General features: G+C 41.2%; 1 protein-coding gene across 1 annotated transcript; it reads right to left on the bottom strand.

The window, feature by feature from the left end:
- Positions 1 to 8,359: 8,359 nt before the first annotated feature.
- On the bottom strand, positions 8,360 to 14,793 carry ccnd1 (cyclin D1). Its single transcript, XM_041040348.1, has 5 exons — positions 14,391 to 14,793; positions 12,791 to 13,006; positions 11,912 to 12,071; positions 11,150 to 11,298; positions 8,360 to 11,034 (listed from the first exon to the last, which is right to left on the bottom strand). The coding sequence occupies exons 1-5, from the start codon at positions 14,586 to 14,588 to the stop codon at positions 10,879 to 10,881; spliced, it is 879 nt and encodes a 292-aa protein (XP_040896282.1). The 5' UTR covers positions 14,589 to 14,793; the 3' UTR covers positions 8,360 to 10,878.
- Between the last annotated feature and the right edge of the window lie 6,650 nt (positions 14,794 to 21,443).

The raw sequence follows: 21,443 nt of genomic DNA, 5'->3' as shown, positions 1-21,443 counted from the left end.
ATGTACAGAGGGTACACAACACTGCTGCTTGGTTCACACACACACACACACACACACACACACACACACACACACACACACACACACACACACACACACACACACACACACACACAACAACAACAACAACAACAACAGCACAATCAGGAGGCACCAGAAATGACCAAAGGGACTTTTTCAGCCATTGTCTGCCGGCCTGCTTTCAATTCCATGTCTAAATTCATGCTAACAATAACCCTACAGGACTGTGTGTGTGTGTGTGTGTGTGTATGTGTGTGTGTGTGTGTGGTGGGGTACAGTAGCAGCTGGTTTATGCAGTGTCAGGCAGCAGGTGAACGCTGTCTTCTAGTCGGCAGCTTCTGAAGGCAAACAGAGAAAAGAGAAAGAGAAAGGCGGGGGGAGGAGGGGTGGAGGTGTGACAGGGGCCAAATGAGAGGCTGCATTCAGAAGAGTGTTTTAGTAGACTTGGGCCCTCTTAAAGTCAGGAAAAAAAAGTCAAAGGCAGAGACAGAGTGAACAATTATCAAATGAAGAATCTGAAGAAAAGGAACAAATCAATTGTAGCAGAGAGGAGAGAGAGAGAGGGAGGGAGAATGGATGAGGAGGAACAATAATTGTAGTAGGAAGGGAAGGAGGAGAGAAGGAGGAGTGGAGAAAGATGAGGAGGAAGAGCAAGAGGGAGAGGATTGTGGGGGTGTGTGGGGGGAGACTGGGGTCTTTGAGAGAATGTAGAGGAATGTGGGGAGCAGGTGGTGAGTGGTGACATGAAAAGCAGTGGTGACAAATGCAGCCGTCCGGCCGGCCGGCAGCAGAAAAGCCCTCTGAATGAGACGATGGCATCAGATTTCACCACAAGCACACCAACAGCCCCATGAGGGGGGGAGGAGGAGGAGGAGGAGGAGGAGGAGTGGGGCCTCCATAAAGAGCAGCAGACACACAGAGTTTTGATAGAACAGCTTTCATACACTATCTACACTCATGCAGATCATATTTATATGGTTTGGAGCATGAAGAGGTAAAAAAAATGTGACTCAAGATTCACATAGGTTTTCCTGGCATTTTCAGCTGCACTCAGTTGGCCACATGTAGGTAGGTAAATAGGACGATGATGATAAGTCACACCTTAGCAAACTGTCCACTGATGATGAAGACTGTGAGATGTGGTTGAAATCACTGGAAAAAGCAGTAAGTGGACCTTGAGGCTTTTTTTTTGATGAAATGAAATGAAATGAAATGAAACAGGAGAAAATCATGGATTTATTTCAGTGGCTGATTAACCCACATTTGGATTATTGCGAGAGAGCGTATGGAGCATAAGTATTTGCTCAGGCCACCAGGAGGTGCCCATGAACTGAATGACTAAATTTAACTTTCACTCGTTTTTTAAGAACTTATTCTTAAAGGGCCTATTCAACATGTGCCTGTCAATGGGGGCTACTTGCATTAATATAGGTTGCAGCTTTCTTGAAAGCATCATCCAAACAGCTACACACTCAACACTTCCTTGGGTCCTCAGCAATACACCTGCCATGACATTGTGTTGTGTCCCCTAAATCTACCCTGAAATCCTGCCCTCAGACAAGTAAATAACACATATAGCATCACTCATGAACATTCAGTGTAGGCGACTCAGTGTTGTCTGTTACTGCTGGAGTACTGACAGTGTCTTGTTAATGGTGTAGAAAGTGCCACTGCTGTTGAGTTCTACCCTTTCTTAAAACCCTGGCATGTGCGTACTGCAAATTGTCTGAATCCTGCACTGCTCTCACAGTGTTGTTCCACCTTTTTTTCTTCATGTCAAGTAACATGTAGAAAAGTGAGGTTTGAAGCTTGCTCGATAACCACTCATCCAAAAGACTTCACAGTCGACACTGATCTTACTTGGTCTCACTTGGTCTCTTGGTTTGCAATACACTTGCAAAATTTGAAGTTGATTGGAAGAGCAGTTGTCGAGAAAATCAAGAGGCAGACAGATTTCTCCATTTATATATATTGAATATTGTGTTCTCCTCCACCAAGTTGGAAATCCTTCCCTCTCTATGTGATGTGGTCTGCTCAGTAATGTCTCTCCCTGCTCTCAGACCACAAACACTTACCTGTGACAGCACCAGAATAGATTATCAAATGTCAAATGAGTGTGAGTTGGTACAGTATGGGACAGCAAGGAGTCTATGGCTTTTCCATTTCAACGTAAACTGCCCTGTTAACACACAAACCCACCAAATTGATTTTACTTCTCTTTGAGACTACTCCCCTATACATTGTTCAAAGCCTCCAAATTCAGTCTCACAACTTGGATTTCAGCCATTGAACTCACCATAGTAACTGCAGAGACCCCAAAAAGAAATCAACACAGTCAAACAATCAGACGAGCGGGGAAAAAAAACTCCAGGTTTGTCAAACTTCATCTGGAAGACGAAATAAATCATAGACATTAAAATGATAATGCAAATGTCTGAAAACAATCCATTACAATTTACAGACCCACTTTCTGGTGACCAAAGGTGCCTAGCTGTGTGCACACACCATTTTTCTGATATTATTATGGAACTTAAGGTGCATTTGCTTTCAGTGTCACCTCCATATACAGTGGTTTAGATCATCTGGATAAACTCTTAGCTTTATCTTCGCAGGTGTTACTCTGTGGCACTGTAGCAGGGGTTGTTGATGGCTCTACAGCACACAGGAAGGCCACTGTTGAAGTCAACGAAAGCAAGAAAAGCTGCATGCAACCTCTCTTAAACCCCTTTCACACTGGACAAAAAACCCACCAACACCCAACTACCATCTGGCTTTTGTCTTCAGTGGGGAAAGGTACAATTGACATTCATTACTGGGCCAAATCATTCCAGCTGGCAATGACTGAAACATAACACCCAGGTGGAAACGCTAATTTTAGCTTCTTTTCCGGCATGATGCTATGACACATGTTGAACTTCCAGATATTGGCAAGTAAATAGCCAAACACTTTTTCTTTTCAGCGTATGGGAACAACATGCAGTGCGATTTTTGTTCTTCAAATGCAACGGTGCAAGAGGCAACATTGGCCAGACAGCAAGGTGAGAGTTAGCAAGTAAATGCCATAAAAAGTAGTCGCTCGCAGTGATTGTGTTTTCAACTGTTAACTAACACTGTTTTCCAGCACTTTCGAAATGTCATCAATGTCAGCACTTAAAAAAACAAACAAACAAAAAAGGCATATGCACACAAATTTTTGTGTGAATGCAAATACTGGTGTGTGTTGTTCGGGTTTGTGAGCCACAATGTAAAGACCGGTACAACAACCATTCATTGGCCCAGACAACGTCTTTCTGACTGTCTGAGCTGCACTGTTGTAGTGATGTCACTGTTCTATCAGATCTAAGTGACAAAATGATCTTAACCAAATAAATAAATACATAAAATAATGCAGACTGTTAGACTGACATAGGACATAACCCTCATCTCCAGCTGGACATAGGAGAACATGTGTGTGTGTGTAGAGGGTATTAAGTGAAAATATCAGCAGACAAAGGTAGAAAAAGTGAAAGCACAGTGTAGCACAACAGCAAGCTGCTGTACGTGTTACATAGTGTATGTCGGTGTGTGGTTATGTGGGGGTGTGTGTGTGTGTTGAGGGTCTTTGTCTGCTGCTGGTTGAGCTGGCGCTGGCAGGCCTGTGGGAAAGGATTAGACTTTCACGCCTTTTCCTCCACACTGAAGCCCCATCAAAGACATTCCTTGCATAACAAATCAATGAGTACTGTCTCACACACTCACACACACACACACACACACACACACACACATACACACACACACACAAATACTCCTGTTAATCATTAGCCAAACAATAACTTTCAGGACTCAGACAAAACTTTGTTGTTCTCTCCTTAAATGTGGGCAGGAAGAAATTAGCAGAATTTATACAAGCATTTGTAGCCGTGTACTTAAGAAAAAAGTGTTTATGAAGAAGTGAAACATGGCCATTTAACTAGAATGCACCAGTTTGACTTTCTCTCCCCCAATCTAGACTCCAGTACCTAAACTCAAAGTAGATGCTGAGTACTGATCTGATACATATGAGGCCTCACTGTGTGGGAGCTGAGACAGTAACTACACATCACTTCTTTACCATGGGACCTTCATACACTAGCTTGTGTAAACTGTAATGATTAAAAAAAACAAAAGGATTTATAAAAGTTTGATTAATACAAATAAATGGAGCACAGTGGAAAGGGTTAGACTGTAACTACGCATGACTTCTTTACTACATACACACACTAACACACTAACCTGTGCAAATTGTAATGATAAAAAAAAGACATAAAAATTGGGTCACTACAAATTAAGAAAGCGTAATGGAAGAGGGTATTTCATGTGGATCGGACATCTTGATTTCACCGTTGACATATCCTTTGTCAATCCATGATATACTGCCAAGGAGATACCATGGATAATCCCTTGAATTAAATTAATTTGTCTGTGTTTAAATGTTTACAGAGGATGGACAGATAAAACAGGGAGATGTGTGGCCAAATTCACATGGACATGGCTTCAGTCTGTTAAGTCTCTGCCTGCATTTTAATATCAGAAATATATATGTATATACTGCTACTCTATATGTCTCTATAATGTTTCTACTGCTATATAATATCCCGGCCATCAGCAGGAGGGTCCCCCATATGATCCAGGTTCTGCTCAAGGTTTCTTCCTGTTAAAAGGGAGCTTTTTCTTGCCACTGTCGCCTTAAGTGCTTGCTCTGGGGTCAGGGTCTCTGTAAAGTGCTTTGAGACAATTTTGATTGTGGAAGGCGCTATATAAATAAAACTGAATTGAATTGAATTGAACTGACTGTCTTCTCTCAGCTTAAGGAAGTGCATTCTCAACATGATTAATGTTAAATTAGAAATTAGAGGAACACAATGACTTCTAAGGCAATTGCAGCACTTTCTGTCTAGGTGAATGTCACCCAATGTCATTTCTAATATAAACTGAAGAAACTTGGGGTGCCTTAAACAGCACATTTATTCATATCTATAGTGAAAGTTATGGTGACAGAAGCACATGCATGTAGCCCCCTCAAATTTCACAACATTTTTGTTTTTCGCCTTTATTACTGAAGCACACATTACTGATGATCATTTATGATGGAGGTCCAGTTATCAATGTTGGAAAAGAAATCACGAGGATTGGATTAAGTTCAGCACACCTTCAGACCTTCTCTACCCTCGTTATTTTCTGACCAGCCAGCCACAACAGCTGGACCAAACATTACCGCAAGCAGATGCACTCGAGAGGTCAGACAGGTGGGATAAACGTTAAGCTAAGTCAGCTTGAAGATCAGAGACTGTTGTGCTCACACATTTGCAGCGAACTTGCTGCATCACAACATCCAAGACTGAGCTTTTGCCATTGATGGGTGGTCCACTTTCTATGCTGATGGAACACAGGAGTCATGCAAGACATGACTTTAAGTCATGACTTGCATGTGGACCCAAATTTCTTGGTGGCTCATCATAGTTTGATCATCATAGTTGGAATCATGGTACATAGCCTACATCCCATAAGGAGCTCAGCAGGCAATGTGCCATGCTGAAGAACAGAAAGGTGATTTTGTCCACACTAAACATTTTCCCCTGTTCAGCTTCAGTCCATTTGTCTGGATACACTGTAGGACTTTGATGAGTCTTTTGTTGTGCTGCTCCAGGACCTGAGGAGAGTCCGAAAGGCATCCTTAGGAAACAGTAGTGGCAATGTGTGTATTGAGCATACATTACTTTGTGCTGTCTTAACTGCCAAAAGCCCTGGGTTGCATCAGATTAATAACACTGGTCATGTTCCCTCTTTATGTTGGCATTCAGGTCTTTCGGAACCATGCACACACTTAGTTCACCATTCTTTCTTGACATAGAATTCACCCTTTCTCTGGGCTCCTCCACTTTCTTTATAACTCTCAGTGACGTCATTTGGTCTAGTTCTTGCTGTCTTGACAGTCTGACTGTCTGTGTGTGTGTCATCTTTTAACTGTATCTTGCAGGTGAATTGCAAGACACAGAACTCTGGGTTGTCGATACACCCTCTTTACTAGGTCTAAGGTTTCACATGCTTTGTCACCAAGCAGTGAGTCAGCTCTATGTGGAAGGACTGCAACGATGAGGTGATGTTCAATTCAATTCAGTTCAATTTTATTTATATAGCACCAAATCATAACAGAAGTTATCTCAGGGCACTTTCCATATAGATCACCATATTGGCTCTTTTGGTTTGAAATCTTTCTGCATTCCCATGTCTACAAAGAGTTTCTGTACTAATACAGAGAGAGAGAGAGAGAGAGAGAGAGAGATGCCATCTCTCAATAACAGAGGGGGAGATCTACGACACCACTTATCCCCCACCTCCTTTCATCCCTTCCCAGGAGTTCTAGCAACCTCAGATGACTCCAACAACTCTAACGACTGTGGTTACAATAGCCAGCAAAACCTAGGACTTCCTTTCTGTCAATCAGAGCTGAAGAAGCCTCTTGGATGAGAGGTTAAATAAAATAAATCTTCAAGATCTACAACCAAGTCCAGCTGCCCTCGACTCAAACCTTCTTGGATAACCATGACTTGAACGACTAAGGATCATTACAAACAAGGAGGGAACAAGAGCATCAGCAGCTACTGGACATGATGACAGCTGCAGCAATGGTGGAGGTATAGGAAAGGCCATGCTACCATTAACAGAAGATTCAGTTGCTGACCTTAAAAAGGACCATACACAATTAGCTGTTTACACACCCTTACACTGACGGGTAAGTGCCTCTGACTTGGCACAAGGATCATCTGTGGAAATTGGTGTTTCACCGACTGATCAGATAGTGAGGACACTATATGAAGTCCACTTCTCTAAATGGCGTCCACGAGGACAACCATTACTTACAAAACATCACAAAGCTGCAGGATTAAACTTTGCCAAAGAACATTAAAAAAGACGCCTGAAGAACACTGGTAAGACAGCCTTTGGTTAGATGAAATCGAAATTTGTTTGGATCAGATGAGGTCCAGCATGTTTGATGCTCCCACAGTGACCATAGTGCTGACAGTGAAACATGGAGGTGGGAGTGTGCTGATATAGGGCTGTGATGTAAGTTTGTACCCAAATACTGAATGAAAAGATTACTCCCAGTCTCAAGAAGCTTAGCAGGGGAGGAATTCAACATGACAATTATCCCAAACACAACACGCAGAAATCACACAAGGGTTTGTAAGGATGAAAAAAGTGAAAACTATGAGCTGGCTCATAGTTGGCTGACCTGACTTGAGTGCAGAATAACTGAATCCAACAAACCCCTCCAGCAAAAAACAGCTGAAAAAATATGAAATATGAAACGTTTTGTGATCCATAAAAGAGAACTCTCTTGATTTTACACAGTCAGGTTACTAGTCCTAGGGAGTCCTTCTGAGTTAATAAGTTACTCCAACAGGAAGTAAGTCAAAAGAACTAAAAAATTCCAAGTTAGAGAGAAACTCAAAGTCTAGATTTAAGACATTAAGTTAAGCTTATCTTGAAATGTTGAGGTGTTGGGGCTTTTTTTCAACAATGTTTTTAGTTTGTGAAAAATTGTTTTCTATTGCTCTGTAGCCGTTTTCTAAAAAAACCTGATCTTGAAATAATTTCAACCAGATTCTGACTTGTAAATTGGGCTCATGTGAATATCCATGTCGTAATTACAACTGAAAACTCAATGTTTTCCATTCTTTCGTGATGTGAATCTTGCATCAAGCCTCCAGCAGCAAACATTTAAGATTCCCAGTTACTTTTCAGCATCAGTTGCTTCCAGCATTCATTCAAACATAATCTCCTGCAGAAAGGAACAGTCAGCCAGTTTACCAGACTCCATCTAAAACATGTTTTATTGTGTAGTTGACACAAATAATACACTGTTCGTTCCAGCTGTAACTGGCATGAAGTAGACACAACTGTGTGGAATGATTTGTAAAAACAAAACAAAAACAGTCTATGGCTTACCGAGCATGACACTGAATCTATTTACAAAGTCAAATCAACTCACTGACAGTTTGAAACTTGGAGCAAAAAGCTTTTTTTTCTTTTATAAATATAAAAAGGGGGAAAGGAAGGAAGGCCACTATGGGCCTAAAGGGGGGATAAAGTCTCTTTCACCGAGACAGCTTAACACTCAACAGAGTTATACATATCCCATTTTCTGTTATGGCACCAGTATCAAAGCATGCCCTGGTCTCGCAGGTTTCCATCGCGGATGCTTCATCTCAAGCAGGTTTAACAGAGCTAGTAGGCACTGAACCAACAAGTAGAATAGAATAAGAACTAAAACAAATAAAAAGACTAAAAATTAGAGATAGATCTTGACTGTCGAATGAGGTATTGTGGATCAAAGCATTTCTGTACATTGTCTCATTTTTCCTTGTTTTTTTTTTTTTTGTCTTTTTGGAATAGTAAGGAGAATCATATTACATAAAAAAAGCAAAAACTGATCACATAAAAAAATCTACATCAAAGCAACAAATGAGGATGTCAATAACACAATTTTCTATGAGAAAATTCAAACCTAGAATGGCAGTATATTGACATTTATATGTATAAAAAACATCCAAAAATGTAGCAGCAAACAGGAGAAAAGCATCGATTTTATCCTTTACGTTTGTCATCTTTTTTTTTTCTTTTTTAAACAACTAGCTGGGATTTATTTTCTATAGCAGCGGAATACAAGGAGTGTTTCTCTCCTACTCTCTATCCTTAATGTATACTCAGAAACCTAATTTAGAGGGTTCCTACACAGCCTGACATACATCTCACAATTCAATCCTTTTGTCTATGAGTTTGATTTGAAGAGAGTCCTGGTCATAGTGATCTGTCCATCTTCATACATAAAGTATATATCTGCCACTACCTGCTCATGACATCTTCCCTGTCCTGTGTAGGAACCCTGACTAGAGCTCTACAGCGTTCAGACGCACCTCGCTGTTGAGCTTTCACCCTTTTTTGCCACTTTTCATCATTTTTTCACCCCCCCCCCCCCCCCCCGGCTTGGTGCTCTTGCCAGCTTTGCTCTCCGCTTTTCTTCAGCAAGTCAGCCAAGAAACGCAGCCCACGTCTTTTAGGTTTGTGCAAAATCATGTCAATAGTCTCCCCACACTCCTTTTTTTTATTTGTTTTGTTTTTCTAAGCTTCATCTCCATCCCAGAATCCATGAGCAGTATTTGAACCGAGGTGAAGCAATGGAGGAGATGCTGTCCTTGTGATTTAGAGGCAGACTGGAGTTTTAGGTTTACAAATATTTCTGCATGGCAGGGATAACCTCACCGGTTGAGTTAAACATCAGTAGGTGGAGCTATGGTTAGTTAGAAAGCTAGAAATTGTGAGCTAAAAAAATAAATAATACTCCATAAAAATTATGTATTACTTCAACTATGAAAATAATAGTTATTTTTATGTTTATCTCTGGACCTTCAGCTTTTGTCTCCGCACACTGTGGTTTAACTAAAAAACAATGATATTTCCTAAAACGCAAGAGCGGCTCTGACTTTCTGAAACATTTGTTGAACTAAAACTCACGTCTGAGACTTGAAAGGCAGCTACAGTGAGCCACTGGCTCTATGAGACTCATGACAGTGTTAAGCAGCATTCAGTCTTATTTCAAAAAGTTTTTCTGCCATACTGGTCAATTTTTCTGTCCCATTTAGATGAATCAGATCCAGGTGCATCCGTATGCAGGTGCTGTTCTGACTCTATCACCAAATGACTCCTGCTCAAACCCCCTCATTCCATTTTCAGGTTGTTTTACAAACTTTATCACTGTGATTTTTTTTTTTTTTTAGACAAGCCAGCAGTGCTGACCAAAAGTGCTTTTCTTTTTTTAGAAAACAAAGTTGGAATGGTATTAGATATAACTACACAGAAAAAGAAAACATTAACAGACTGTGGATTGCTCTCCCTGGGTCTGCGCTGATTTGATCTCATCAAACCGCAGCAAGGTGAAACGGGTAAAGTGAACGTCAGTCAACAAATGAACAAAAAATTCCATTTGTCCAAACTCACATCAGCAGTCCACAGTCACTAGGGTCATAAAAACAGAGCGTCTCACACTACACTTGGTTTAAAAAAAGAAAAAAGAAGGTTTGGAAGAAAAGAGGTATATGACTAACTGATAAAGACGTCTAAAATGATACATAATAAAGTGACTAAACATAAGCAAGCAGGGCTATATGAATGTCCGCACTGCAACAAGACAAACATGGGAGCTTGGACAGGAAGTCTAAAACATTCTAGATACAACAGGAAAGAAATGAAAACAAAAAAAATCTTCTTCTCTTTAGTAAATGTCAGATTTCAGATGAAGACCTGAAAACAGACTACGAGAACCTACTGTACATGACACTTTGGGATGTTTTAGTAGGCAAGTTGAGTCTGCGGTAATTGAAATATTCCTAGTTTAATATTTGTGGGAATAAGAAAAAAATATCTACTAAAAGGTCTGTTTTTGTGGCTTCAGCTCCAGCCCACGCAGGTCATCAATGATCAGTGTCTCTTCTCTCCGGCACACTCGTGTAGTGTTCATTTCATTTCCCGGGATGGGATGTGGGGACACTGGCAGGAAATGTGACTTGGGATTTGTTGCAGGGTGGGTGGGCCGGGTGGGTAGGGGGTGCGCTCTGTCCCATCTTGGTGGTCATAGCAGACAGTGTGCATGTGAGTGACATGTCAGCCACGACAGCAGGCCACCGGGAGGAAGGAGGAGAAGAAAGAGAAGAAGGAGGGGAGGCCGAGTTCAGATGAGGCACACACCCACCCCACCCCCAGCCCTCCTGTCAACACCCTCTATCCATAACTTTCCCTCAATCATTGGGTCATGGTGCAACGCAGCTGTATGTCATTTCAGATGTTGATGTCTCTGACGTCTGTCGGGGTGCAGGACAGGTCCACGTCCTCATCCACACGTTTGGATTCTGTGGTGCTGCTGTGCTGCTGAGCCTGCCGCAGGCTGGACTCCAGCAGAGACTCTATCTGCTCCTGACATGACCGCAAGCAGTCCTGAAAGCAAAAAGTCAGCACTGAGTCAAGACCAAGACCACGAGTCAAGATCACGTTGCTAACATCAAGAATGAACGCTGGTCGGTCAAATCTGGCTTTGGAAGAGTTTGCATACCGGGTCACTGCGAATCACTTGTGACAGGAAGTTGGTGAGGTTCTGGGACGACAGGGAAGCATCTTGGCTCTTCAGGTAGAGACCCTGAACAGCTGCAACCACACTGCCTGCTGCCACCATGGACGGAGGACTGGCAATGAAGTTAACATCTGTGGAAATGCCACAAGCATGCGTTATAACACAGCACAGTTTAACGATTACAGAACACCATTATCTACTTTTCTTTAAATAAATTAACAGAAACATTCATCGTTTGTACCCTTCAAGTTCCTAATCACTGTTCCCATCATTCATTATTCTTGTAAGAGACACCTGACATTTAACAAATTCAAACCGACAGCAACCTGCATCTTCTCACAGAATTATCCTCATAGAACGCTGTGTCTACGCTATGTAGTAACTAATAATGAGAACATGGCAACCATGGTTATAATTATTAAACGGGAAACTGTTGAAGTGGGCAAATAGCATTAATCTCAAATCAGGGTGTGGGATTTTTATGTCTCAAAGAGTCTGAAACTTTAGTCAATAATGTTGGGAAACCCTGTCACTGTGTCACTAAGTTGTAATAGTCTATGAAATATATTTAAATACACAGGAAATTTATTATTATATATAATACATAGCAATAAATGAAAAGTCTGGAGGATTTTGAAATGTAAAATCATCAGTGACAAGTATTTTTTATAATCGCGAAAGCAGATAAATGATCACCTACACAAGGATATTGCTGTACAGATACAAGTGCAAGTCATCTCTTACCTGTAGCACAGAGTGCCACAAAGGTCTGGGCGTGTTTCCTGAGGATCTGCTTGGTGGACGGGTAGATCTTCAGCTTAGACAGGAAGTGCTCGATGAAGTCGTGAGGCGTGACTGAAGCCAGATCCCACTTCAGCTTGTTTAGAACCAGCAGCTCCATTTGCTGTGGACGGACCAGACCAGAGGCATTCACTCAAACTGACCCACTTACTTCTTGGGGAAAATGTACTCCTCCTCTTACATCTGCTGTGACATTTAGTTCCTGGTGCCGTAGCACTTTGTCTACAACTAGCTCTAGTTTACAGTTTTAACTTTTTTGGATACAATCCTGGTTAATGTTTTCAGCTTTCTTTCTTTTTTTTCCCCTGCAGAGGTCAAAATACTGAGGTGCAATATTCTCCGCATCAGTAAATCTGAATGATTATATTGTGATGAAGTATCACCTCCATCACTCTGATAGGGTCACAGCAATGGAAAAAAGCTGCATATAAACTAAATGTTATAGCAAAGACTGTAATTAGTCACGCTCAGTTTGTCATTGCCAATTGTCTGCACCTCTCTCTTGCAGCCACTAGGTGTCGCTATGAATCAGTGTTATCTTGGCAGTCATTGAGACCATTCATGAAATCAGAGAGGCCTTCTAGTCACCATGGGAAAGTAAAAGGCAGCCATTCAGAAAGCTACGGTTCTACTTTTTTTTTTTTATTTCTGCCAAAGAATTGATCTATGTCGTTTCAACACAATCAATACTTTCCGACCATAGTGACACTGACAAGCAAGATGAACTGCAAACACTCTGTATTCTGGTCATGTGGTCTCCAGTGCATGCTGCTCATGTACTGTATGTGTTATGCAACATCCATGTCTGCAGAACTCAATTACCAGCAGTTCTCCGGGCTGTACCGAGTTGTCCGTGTAGATACAGAGTTTCTCTGCTGTTAAGGGCACAGTCTCCTTCATCTTGGATGCTAGAAACATGCACGTAGCTCCCAGCAGCTGTAGTCGTGTTTTCCTGGTGGCCTCCACTGATAAAAATCTATCCAAATAGTTCATAGCCAGGGGAAAAACCTCCTCCTCACATTTCTGTTCCTCGCAAACCTGAGAGGTGAGAAAAGCACTTAGAGATTGCTGCTGTTTGTTGGAAGAAATTTCCAGCAATTATATGCATTATTAAGTCTTTGCCCCCACTAACTCTGTATTATTCCATGCACAGCTGTCTGCACTCAATAGCTGCACTGATCACAATGCTCCGAAACAAATCGAACAGACATTAAACATTTTATGAATTTAATTCGTTTGAGTTCAAAGTTGAAATATCCTGCGTGGCACATTATCAAATGCAAAACTCAATTTCACATGCAACCAAAAAAATCTAATGTCAAAATATGATACATTTATTGGGGTAAGTAAGCCTGCTTAAGTAATGAAAACAGTGGGGAATTAGTTTGCAGTCAGTTCTGACTGAGACACAAAGGTGGCGTCGATGCAAGTTTCACTCTCTAATTTCAACTTCGTCATCTTTTCAAAAAATATTTATAAATATTTAAAAATTATCAGGGTGCGTGCAATTAGTATGTAAATGATCCTTATCGAATGCCTGATCGGATGAGGGTAAAATGTGTCGAATTGTAATTCGTATGAATAAAAAAAAAATAATTTCTTAGACTGGGCTTTTTTCACGTGCTTCAGGCGACACTTCCCCCGGCTTCGCGGTGCTCAATTTCAGAAATTAATTAAAAATATAAAACTACGGAGAATTCAATTCAAAAGTACATGTAAATGTTAAGAAAGATCTAATCTATCAAATCCGACTGTTACGATGCATTTAATACTTTTGCATTTTTTTAAAAAATGTCCTTTTTTCTTAGCGACCTTCGCAAACAGCGGGGACTTGTGGAGCAAAACAAACTTTACCAGTTGACAACAGTCGAACAAGCTGTAGCACTCAGTATGTAAGAGTCTTATGCCATAGATGCATTTCTGGCTCATTTAACCAAGTTACTGTCATTGTTGCAGATGATATAGATTTTTAATGATATTAAAAATCCTTCTCATATACGACAACAAAGATGGCGCGTAATACTGGCACGGGCCAGACTGCATACGTGTACATTGCTGTTATTTTGGAATATTTTCTCCATGTAACTACATATAATAGCCTTTTAGAAAATATAGGCAGAGAAATAATCGATAATTAAGGTATTTGTGGTGGAAACTGAATGCAGTCTGTAGCCAATATCTCCTCTTATAGCCGAAGGACCACCCAGCACTTATGAGGACATAGGCTACTTTTCAGAGGGTTTATGTAACATGCACAGTGGAATAACAGACATGAATATCTCAAAGGCTTAAAACTTTCACATTAAGACTTATCTATCCTGTTTTAAGGTAGACCTATACAGATAAGCTAGCGACAGTGTGTCGACAAGTTAGCAGCGAAACTCAGGCACAAAAGGAAAGTTGAAGTGAAGCAAAAACCAACCTCTAACATCCAGGTGGCAACTATCTTCCTCATTTTAGGTACAATTTCTTTCTGAACACACTTGAAGTAGTTTGGTGAGGGTAAGTAGGTTTCCTCTGCCTTCAGCATGGTGTGGAGAACCCGGTCGTTGAGCAGGTTAACGTCCTGGTAGGCTCTCCTGATGGAGTCCACCTCGCAGCACAGCAGCTGGTCCTCCATGGTAGGTTACTTCAGCTATTAATGTTACTATCGCCGCCAATATAATTTTAGTATTGGCCTGTTCAAATGTCACCGTGTAACAGAAGGAACAGGCTACAGCAGACCGAAGGCTACAGTCGGCTAATTTTAAATCACTTTCTTCTTGCTGGGCTGCTGCTGCTGCGTGCTGCTGCTCCTCCGGTGTGCGCGAGCCCTCTGAAGAACAGAGCGCTTCCCCCTGCGAGACAAAAACCCCTGCCTCGCGCTCACCGGACACGTACGGGCACGCTCCTAACACACACAAAGTTTACTGGGGAGCGCGCGTTCAGGAGAAGGAGATGGGGATGGGTTGGGTGCTTGCGGTGACGTAAGCTGTTGTTAAGACGGGGGGGATCAAAGAGACAAGCAGTCAGCTAGGGAGCGCGCGAGGAAGGGATTCTATACATATATATAAGGAAAGAGAGAGGGGGAAGGGAACAACCCCCTCCCATAGCCTGGTGGCTTCTGAGGAGGAGGTGGGAGGTCCGGGGCTGAGTCCGGGGAACGTCTGTCCCTGGCGGAGGGGAGCTGGGGGGTGGGGGGCGCTGGTAGCTCAGCGTCGGTAGGGGGCGATAACGGCTTACACCCCCTCTTCTTTCTTCCTCTGTCTCTCCATAGGACTGAATGAAAGCAGCAGCTCTCTCATCAAACATGAGGTGAGCACATGGGACAATAGTGGAGTCTCAAACACGCTGTATTGCTTTATTTATTTCCATGTTGTCCTGCTCCAAACAGCACAGGGGACAGGACAGCAGGACGTGTGTTATATCAGCCTACACCACCTGTTAATACGCATCATACAGTTAAAGGAAAAAACTTAAAGCTCACCATGTGGCTCCCTCACACTGAATCAAAATGGGAGTCTGAGATCTAAATTGTATTTGCTTGAACATTTGGAAATGGAAATCCCACAGTGCTGCATTTGAACTTTATATCAAATGGGGAATTTGATTATTTCATCCATCATTAAGGAGAGTATAAGCTATTGATTATTACACAAGGAAGTCTGAGGTTTATTCTTTGCAACTGAGTTGAACATCAGTTTAGTTCAGTTTACTTTGTTAATCTCAACAAAAATTAAAAGGCAATATTAATCCAAAACAAGAAAAAAATGTTTAGAATAAAGTAATACCAGAGTGAAAATAGTAAAGTTTAGAAGACTTTCTTTAACACACACACACTCACTCTCATACACACACAAACGGGAGGAGACTGGAGTTGCACCAATGGGAGGAATTTCTGTTACTAGGCAGATGTCGGTGTAACTTTTCATGTGGGGAAAAGTTCAGTTCACTGGAAACGTTGACATTGTTATTAATAACCCCATCAAAGTCCTTTGACATAATCAAGTCTTTCAAATAACACACTTTTTTTTATTGACAACTTTCTATGTACATACCCATAGGCTGGAAACCATTCAGTCAGACTGAAGGGAAGACAAATGAATGAATCCAGTGGGAATCATATACTCTACAACTTAATTCAAAGTGTATTAATCAGGCCTTGTTAATAGCCACTGACTTGGTTACTCAAGTTAAAAGCAGCATTTAGTGTTAAGTTGTACTCATTTTAATCTAGTTTCAATATGAATTGGAGCTTTTCACATTCCTGGAATTCCTCTCTGGGCTATTGGGTAGACTACCGTAATGCCTGAAGAGGGGTTACACTTCTGTGGAGTGTGGAGTCACATCAGACCATATCACAACTCTTGTTGTTGTCAGGGATCAAAAACATGTCATGATTCTGCTACTATGCAACATATATATTCACCATTCATTTACATGTAGCTAAACCGTAAACCTGCTGATTTTTCTGAATGTTTTAGCTTCTTTTTACCTTCACCTTCCCTTGATGTTTAGGAAACCCCTTAACATTTGTGTCACAGTTCATAAATGTTTTCCATGTATATCAATTTTGCAGTGTATTGCTATAAGATTTCCTCTTTACAACAGCCACCCTCTTATCAAATAAATGCACAGTACAAATTAAATCAGTTAAATGTATTTCACCATCATGGGCCACTTGGGTTACCTGTTCCCATATTACAAACTTCATCTCACATGAGTGTTTTATTCATAGCACAGATACATCATAATAAGCCACTTGGGGAACATTTTTCTTAACTTTATTTATTTTATTATCAGATTTAACATGTGTGCAAATGACAACTTGTTGGAAAAAAAATAGAACCCACAGAAAGGGACAGTTAGAAAAAACAAAAATCAACAGTCATTCTGATCTACTTCATTTCAGATCCGACTTTTCTCAGTGGCATGTCATGTCCTATCAGTCTCTCTCATTCACAGACAGATAGAAGGTTTTTCTGTGGCAAACAAAGGGAGTTGGAGCATGTGACTTTTGCAGTGAGGCTCTTCTAGCAGCTTTATGGTAACAGGGGAAGGAAGTGTTTAAAGGGACAGCGAAGAGCTGAAGTGAAACCAGCAGAGCACCCGACTGGTTCAGACTACTGATCAACACTGCCATGGAGCAAATGGCTGGAAAATGAATGATGTGTCAAGGCTGCGATTTACCACATCAAGGCCATTGATTTTGCCCTGGCTTCTCACTTTCTTTTGCTTACAGTGCCATGTGACACTTTCTTGTGATGGCTCCTGAGCTCATTTTCAAGCTGATTTCAGCCACTTGTTGAATCGGCTTGACTAGCTTGGTTTAAGCCAGATACTTATAATATAATCTCCATTTTGTTACTTTTTGTTGATAAGAGAGATGAATATCAGCTCTTGTGGTTTACATGGTTGAAGAAATATACATGCCCTGAGAAAAGAAAAGAAAAAACAGCAAAGGTCTGCAGCCATGCTATAATGATACAAGGCTAATGTTCAATTTTAACAAGCAGATGTTAACTGCTAACATTTATCATCTGTCACAATCTTAGTTTTGCAGTGGTGACAAGTTAACATTAATTAATTGTATGAGCCAAGCTGATAGGAATGCCTTTAAGCTTGTTTATAAACCAATGTGCTCAACAAATTGAAATTTCAACCCATAAATTTAAAGTCGGGGGATCACAAAAGCTATTAAATTCTTACATACAAGTATTTGTGGAGATATTTCAGACTGGGCCAAATAAGTGGATTGACCAGCCAACCAGCCAATACTGGAATCCCCAGAACCTCCTCACTAGTGTGGCTAAAAACCTTTTTTTCTTTTTTTTTTGCTGGACCTATAATCACCTGATGAAGGTAATCAGAATAGGCCATTTCCCTGCGTTGCCTCAAACCAAGAGAAAGATGTAAAAACCTTTCTCATCTGAATGTAGAGCTGTCGACCATCGGGTTATGTCTCAGAAAAGGGCTGTTAGAAATGCACATATCTATCTATCTCTTTGCACGCACTGTATGCAAGCTAATGCTTAAGTTAATGGTTGAGTTAAGAGTTAATATCTTACTCAGCGGGAATGTGTGGCTGTTGCATGTGTGACAATACAATAAAAGTTTCCCTTTGACTTGACATTTAATGACTTTTGTCTGTGGACTAGTAAAACACGCTTCTCACATGGGTCCAGATTCATTCATTTTCTAACTCCGTGCTCATTAGTTTGTCTTGAGTCAAAATGTCAAATTGCGTTGTATATGTAAAGGCAGCGTCAAATTCATTCATTTTCTCAGCCCTAACCATTCATTCATTCTGTTTCCCAGTACTGCCTTTCATTCATTCAGTGGTTTGGCTGGTTTGTGTCTGTGTGCATGTGCTCTCGCTCCTCAGACCCTCCCCCATGCTATTTTACCTATTTTACTTTACAACATATAAGCATATTGTAACACACACACCCATAAACACTATTTTTACTAATTCATGGAGATGTGATTTTAGAGAACAAAGCCAACAGACTGTAGCATGCATGTCTGGCATACCTGCACGTCCCAAAAGCAAGGTAACCATTTACCTGTGATATGTTTGTGTGTGTGCACTTCTGTGTGCTTTGAAGTGTGTGAGCAGACTATTGACTTTGGATATTTTTGCCACAAGATTTTTAAAAAAATATTCCATTATATTTTCTTTTGTTCTGCTTTCAACTAATTCAAGCCTAAAAGCAGAGCTTTGTGTGTGTGTGTGTGTGTGTGTGTGTGTGAGTGAGTGAATTTGCAGGGGTGTTGAAGTAGTGACATTTGTCTTCACCCTTATTCTATGTCTAGCTTTGAAGTCCTGATGCCTCTTCATATTCAAAATATGACCTCCAACTGCACACACACACATTATCTGTGTGAGGGCTTTCCGTCCTCCAGCCATCATCCAGAGGGGCAGAGTGAAAGAAAGACGGCAGAGAAAGAGGGTTTTTCCCTGTGAATGAAACTCCTTTCTCAGCTGAGGGCAGGCCCACAATGACCCTGCAAAGATGGATAGGGAGACTGTCCTGTGACCAAGTGATCCGCGAACACAGATAGGCGGGGGTCAATCTGGGCGTGTGTGTGTGTCTGCGTGTGTGTGTCCTGCAGCACAACTGACCTAACAGCACCTCTGTTCTGGCTAAGATGGGTGGGTGCTCAGGGGCCGTGTAGGGCCAAGGGCAAGGATAAGAGGAAACCCCTCCACCCCCGGGCACAATGGGTCAGTGGGAGGAGGGTATGGTGGCTTGGGCAGCATGAATCCCATATCACACACACACACACACACACACACACACAAGTTGTGTCTACAGGGTGCTACTTTGACAAGTATCTGTGAATGAGCCTTGTGCTAACTACTGGCAGTATTTGAAACACAGTGAGCCCAAACTGGCTGAATATGGCTCCAGTATGTTCTTCAATGAGGTAAATAGCAATAAATCAGATTGTGACATTTTCATCTAGACAAGCTGTTGTTTCCATCTGTATCATTTATTATTAACATTATGCTTTCTAACATTGTTTTATGTTAAGATTACAAAAGTTGATCCAACCTGTGGCCAGTTCATGTTTCATTCACATTTTATGCTCTCATTTCATACAAAACTCTCCAGCATGGAATAGTAGATGCCCATTTAACTAAAACTCTGGCACACAGCTGAGACACTGCCTGGAACACGCCGAGGAATAGGTCCAGGCTGTATTGTTTTGAGTTCTTCTTCGTTCCAGGAGGGGAAGTACATTGCTGCCTCCTGCCAGATAAAAACAACAACATATTTGGTCTTTGCAAATGGAAATGATTTGCATTTACAGCAGGGAAGTGAGATCTGAGACATGTGGAGATGCATTTTAATGCCAAGTGTGAAATGACGTACTTAGGACTGTCCCACTTGTGGCTGGATCACCCTATCAGACGCATGTTACTGAAAGGCATGAACAGGGCCTTGGGTTCCTCTGTGTGTGCTCCCATTAATCAGATGGCTGCAGTCACAACGACACTCATTTGCCTCCCAATAGTCTATCTTGGTCCTATCTTGGTGCAGATAAGAACAACAGGGAAGACAAAAATGTGAGATTTTGTGTTTCCATGGGATTTTCTTATCACTCTGATCTTCTCACAGTGTGCTTGTGTCTTCCTCAAACTAATAATGTTGGTCTCGTCCTTGCAGATATAAGGAATGTGTGTGATGGTTCAGAAAAGATTAATGGTGAGTGATGCTACCTTGCCTTTGTGACCACAGAGAAAAAGCATGAGAAGAATTAAAAAAAAAAAATACTGCATCTCCTAACCACAGTTCAGGTATTTGGGGTTGACGTGCTTTATAAAGGTGATTACCCTCACTGTTGAGTCAGGGAGTTTCTTCACCTGGGAAATCAGTGCTCAGTGTGAGACTCTATGCTTTTGATTTGCATAATTTTGCATAGGTTTTGCATCACACTTTCAAATTATGGAAAGTATTTGTGAGAACATTTGAATGGATTTTCATAAAATCACCTGTAGCACTTTTCAGCAAGACTGGAAAAACCCTGAACGCTCATTCTATTTAACCACAATCCAACCATTCTGTAACTATGTATTGTTTCCTGATATCACTTCTTGGAAATTACGGTCAAATGAAATATCACTTTTTTTTTTGTCAGCACAGCAGATTTTGCGTCTTGTGTGGTTCTAACTAAAACAGAGAGCATAAGCTTTTCAGAGCTATGCTTCATTTTCCTCAAACTGGATCCACATCTCGTGATTTGGAGCTAATAAGGACTCTCTGTATCTATACCCCCCAGGTTAAGGGTGTGAACTGTAAGTATACAAGCTGTAAAAGAAAACGGGCCTACCTGACACATTCCATTAAACTACAGGTATGTGAATAATTGTGACATTTACCGTATATGTGTTACATTTGAACCATAAACATTCTTTATTTCCTTCAGTTGGAAAAATTAAAGGGCACATTCAAAAGCTGTAGAAAGTGAAGTTAACTTTTCACTGAAACAGACGAGGAGACTGACGGTTACAGAGTTCTCCTTTCTCCTCTCTCTCTCTCAGATGTGATGTGATCTGATTCAAGATGTTTTTTGTTGTTTTCTTTTATAATTAGACTATGATTACATATCCATAGCTACAGCCACTCTATCACTGTGACCCTTACCTGTGTTTTTCACTGATATAGCAAAACCTGCTCCATACAACAAAGGCCTGGAAACGCATATGCAGGAGATCTGTGTGACACTACTTCACTACACCAGGTATTTAGTGCAAATGTGATCACCACAGGGGCCAAGGGCCACAGCACAGGACGCCACAAAACACCACAAAAATTAGTCATGTCATATTGTGGTCGTGTGAGTGAGTGAAAGAAGTGAAAGTAACTCCATACTGATATTGTTATAACCAATGTTTTCAGATCCAGAAGCAGATCTCAGACTCAGGTGAACAGGTTGAACAGGATTTATTGTAAAGGTAACTAAGGCAGGGCAAGTTGAAGTGAGGACT

This window comes from Toxotes jaculatrix, chromosome 1 (assembly GCF_017976425.1).
Source record: "Toxotes jaculatrix isolate fToxJac2 chromosome 1, fToxJac2.pri, whole genome shotgun sequence".
Taxonomy (NCBI): Eukaryota; Metazoa; Chordata; class Actinopteri; family Toxotidae; genus Toxotes; species Toxotes jaculatrix.
Note: the sequence above shows the minus strand (reverse complement) of the source record. Positions and strands in the feature narration are given on the sequence as shown.

Excerpts from the sequence above, each read along its gene's own strand:
- ccnd1 (XM_041040348.1), bottom strand. The coding sequence starts at position 14,588 with ATGGAGGACCAGCTGCTGTGCTGCGAGGTGGACTCCATCAGGAGAGCC. Across the intron at positions 13,007-14,390 it reads TTGCCACCTGGATGTTAGAG|GTTTGCGAGGAACAGAAATG; the intron begins GTTGGTTTTTGC and ends CTCACCTCTCAG. Across the intron at positions 11,299-11,911 it reads TGTGGCACTCTGTGCTACAG|ATGTTAACTTCATTGCCAGT; the intron begins GTAAGAGATGAC and ends GCATTTCCACAG.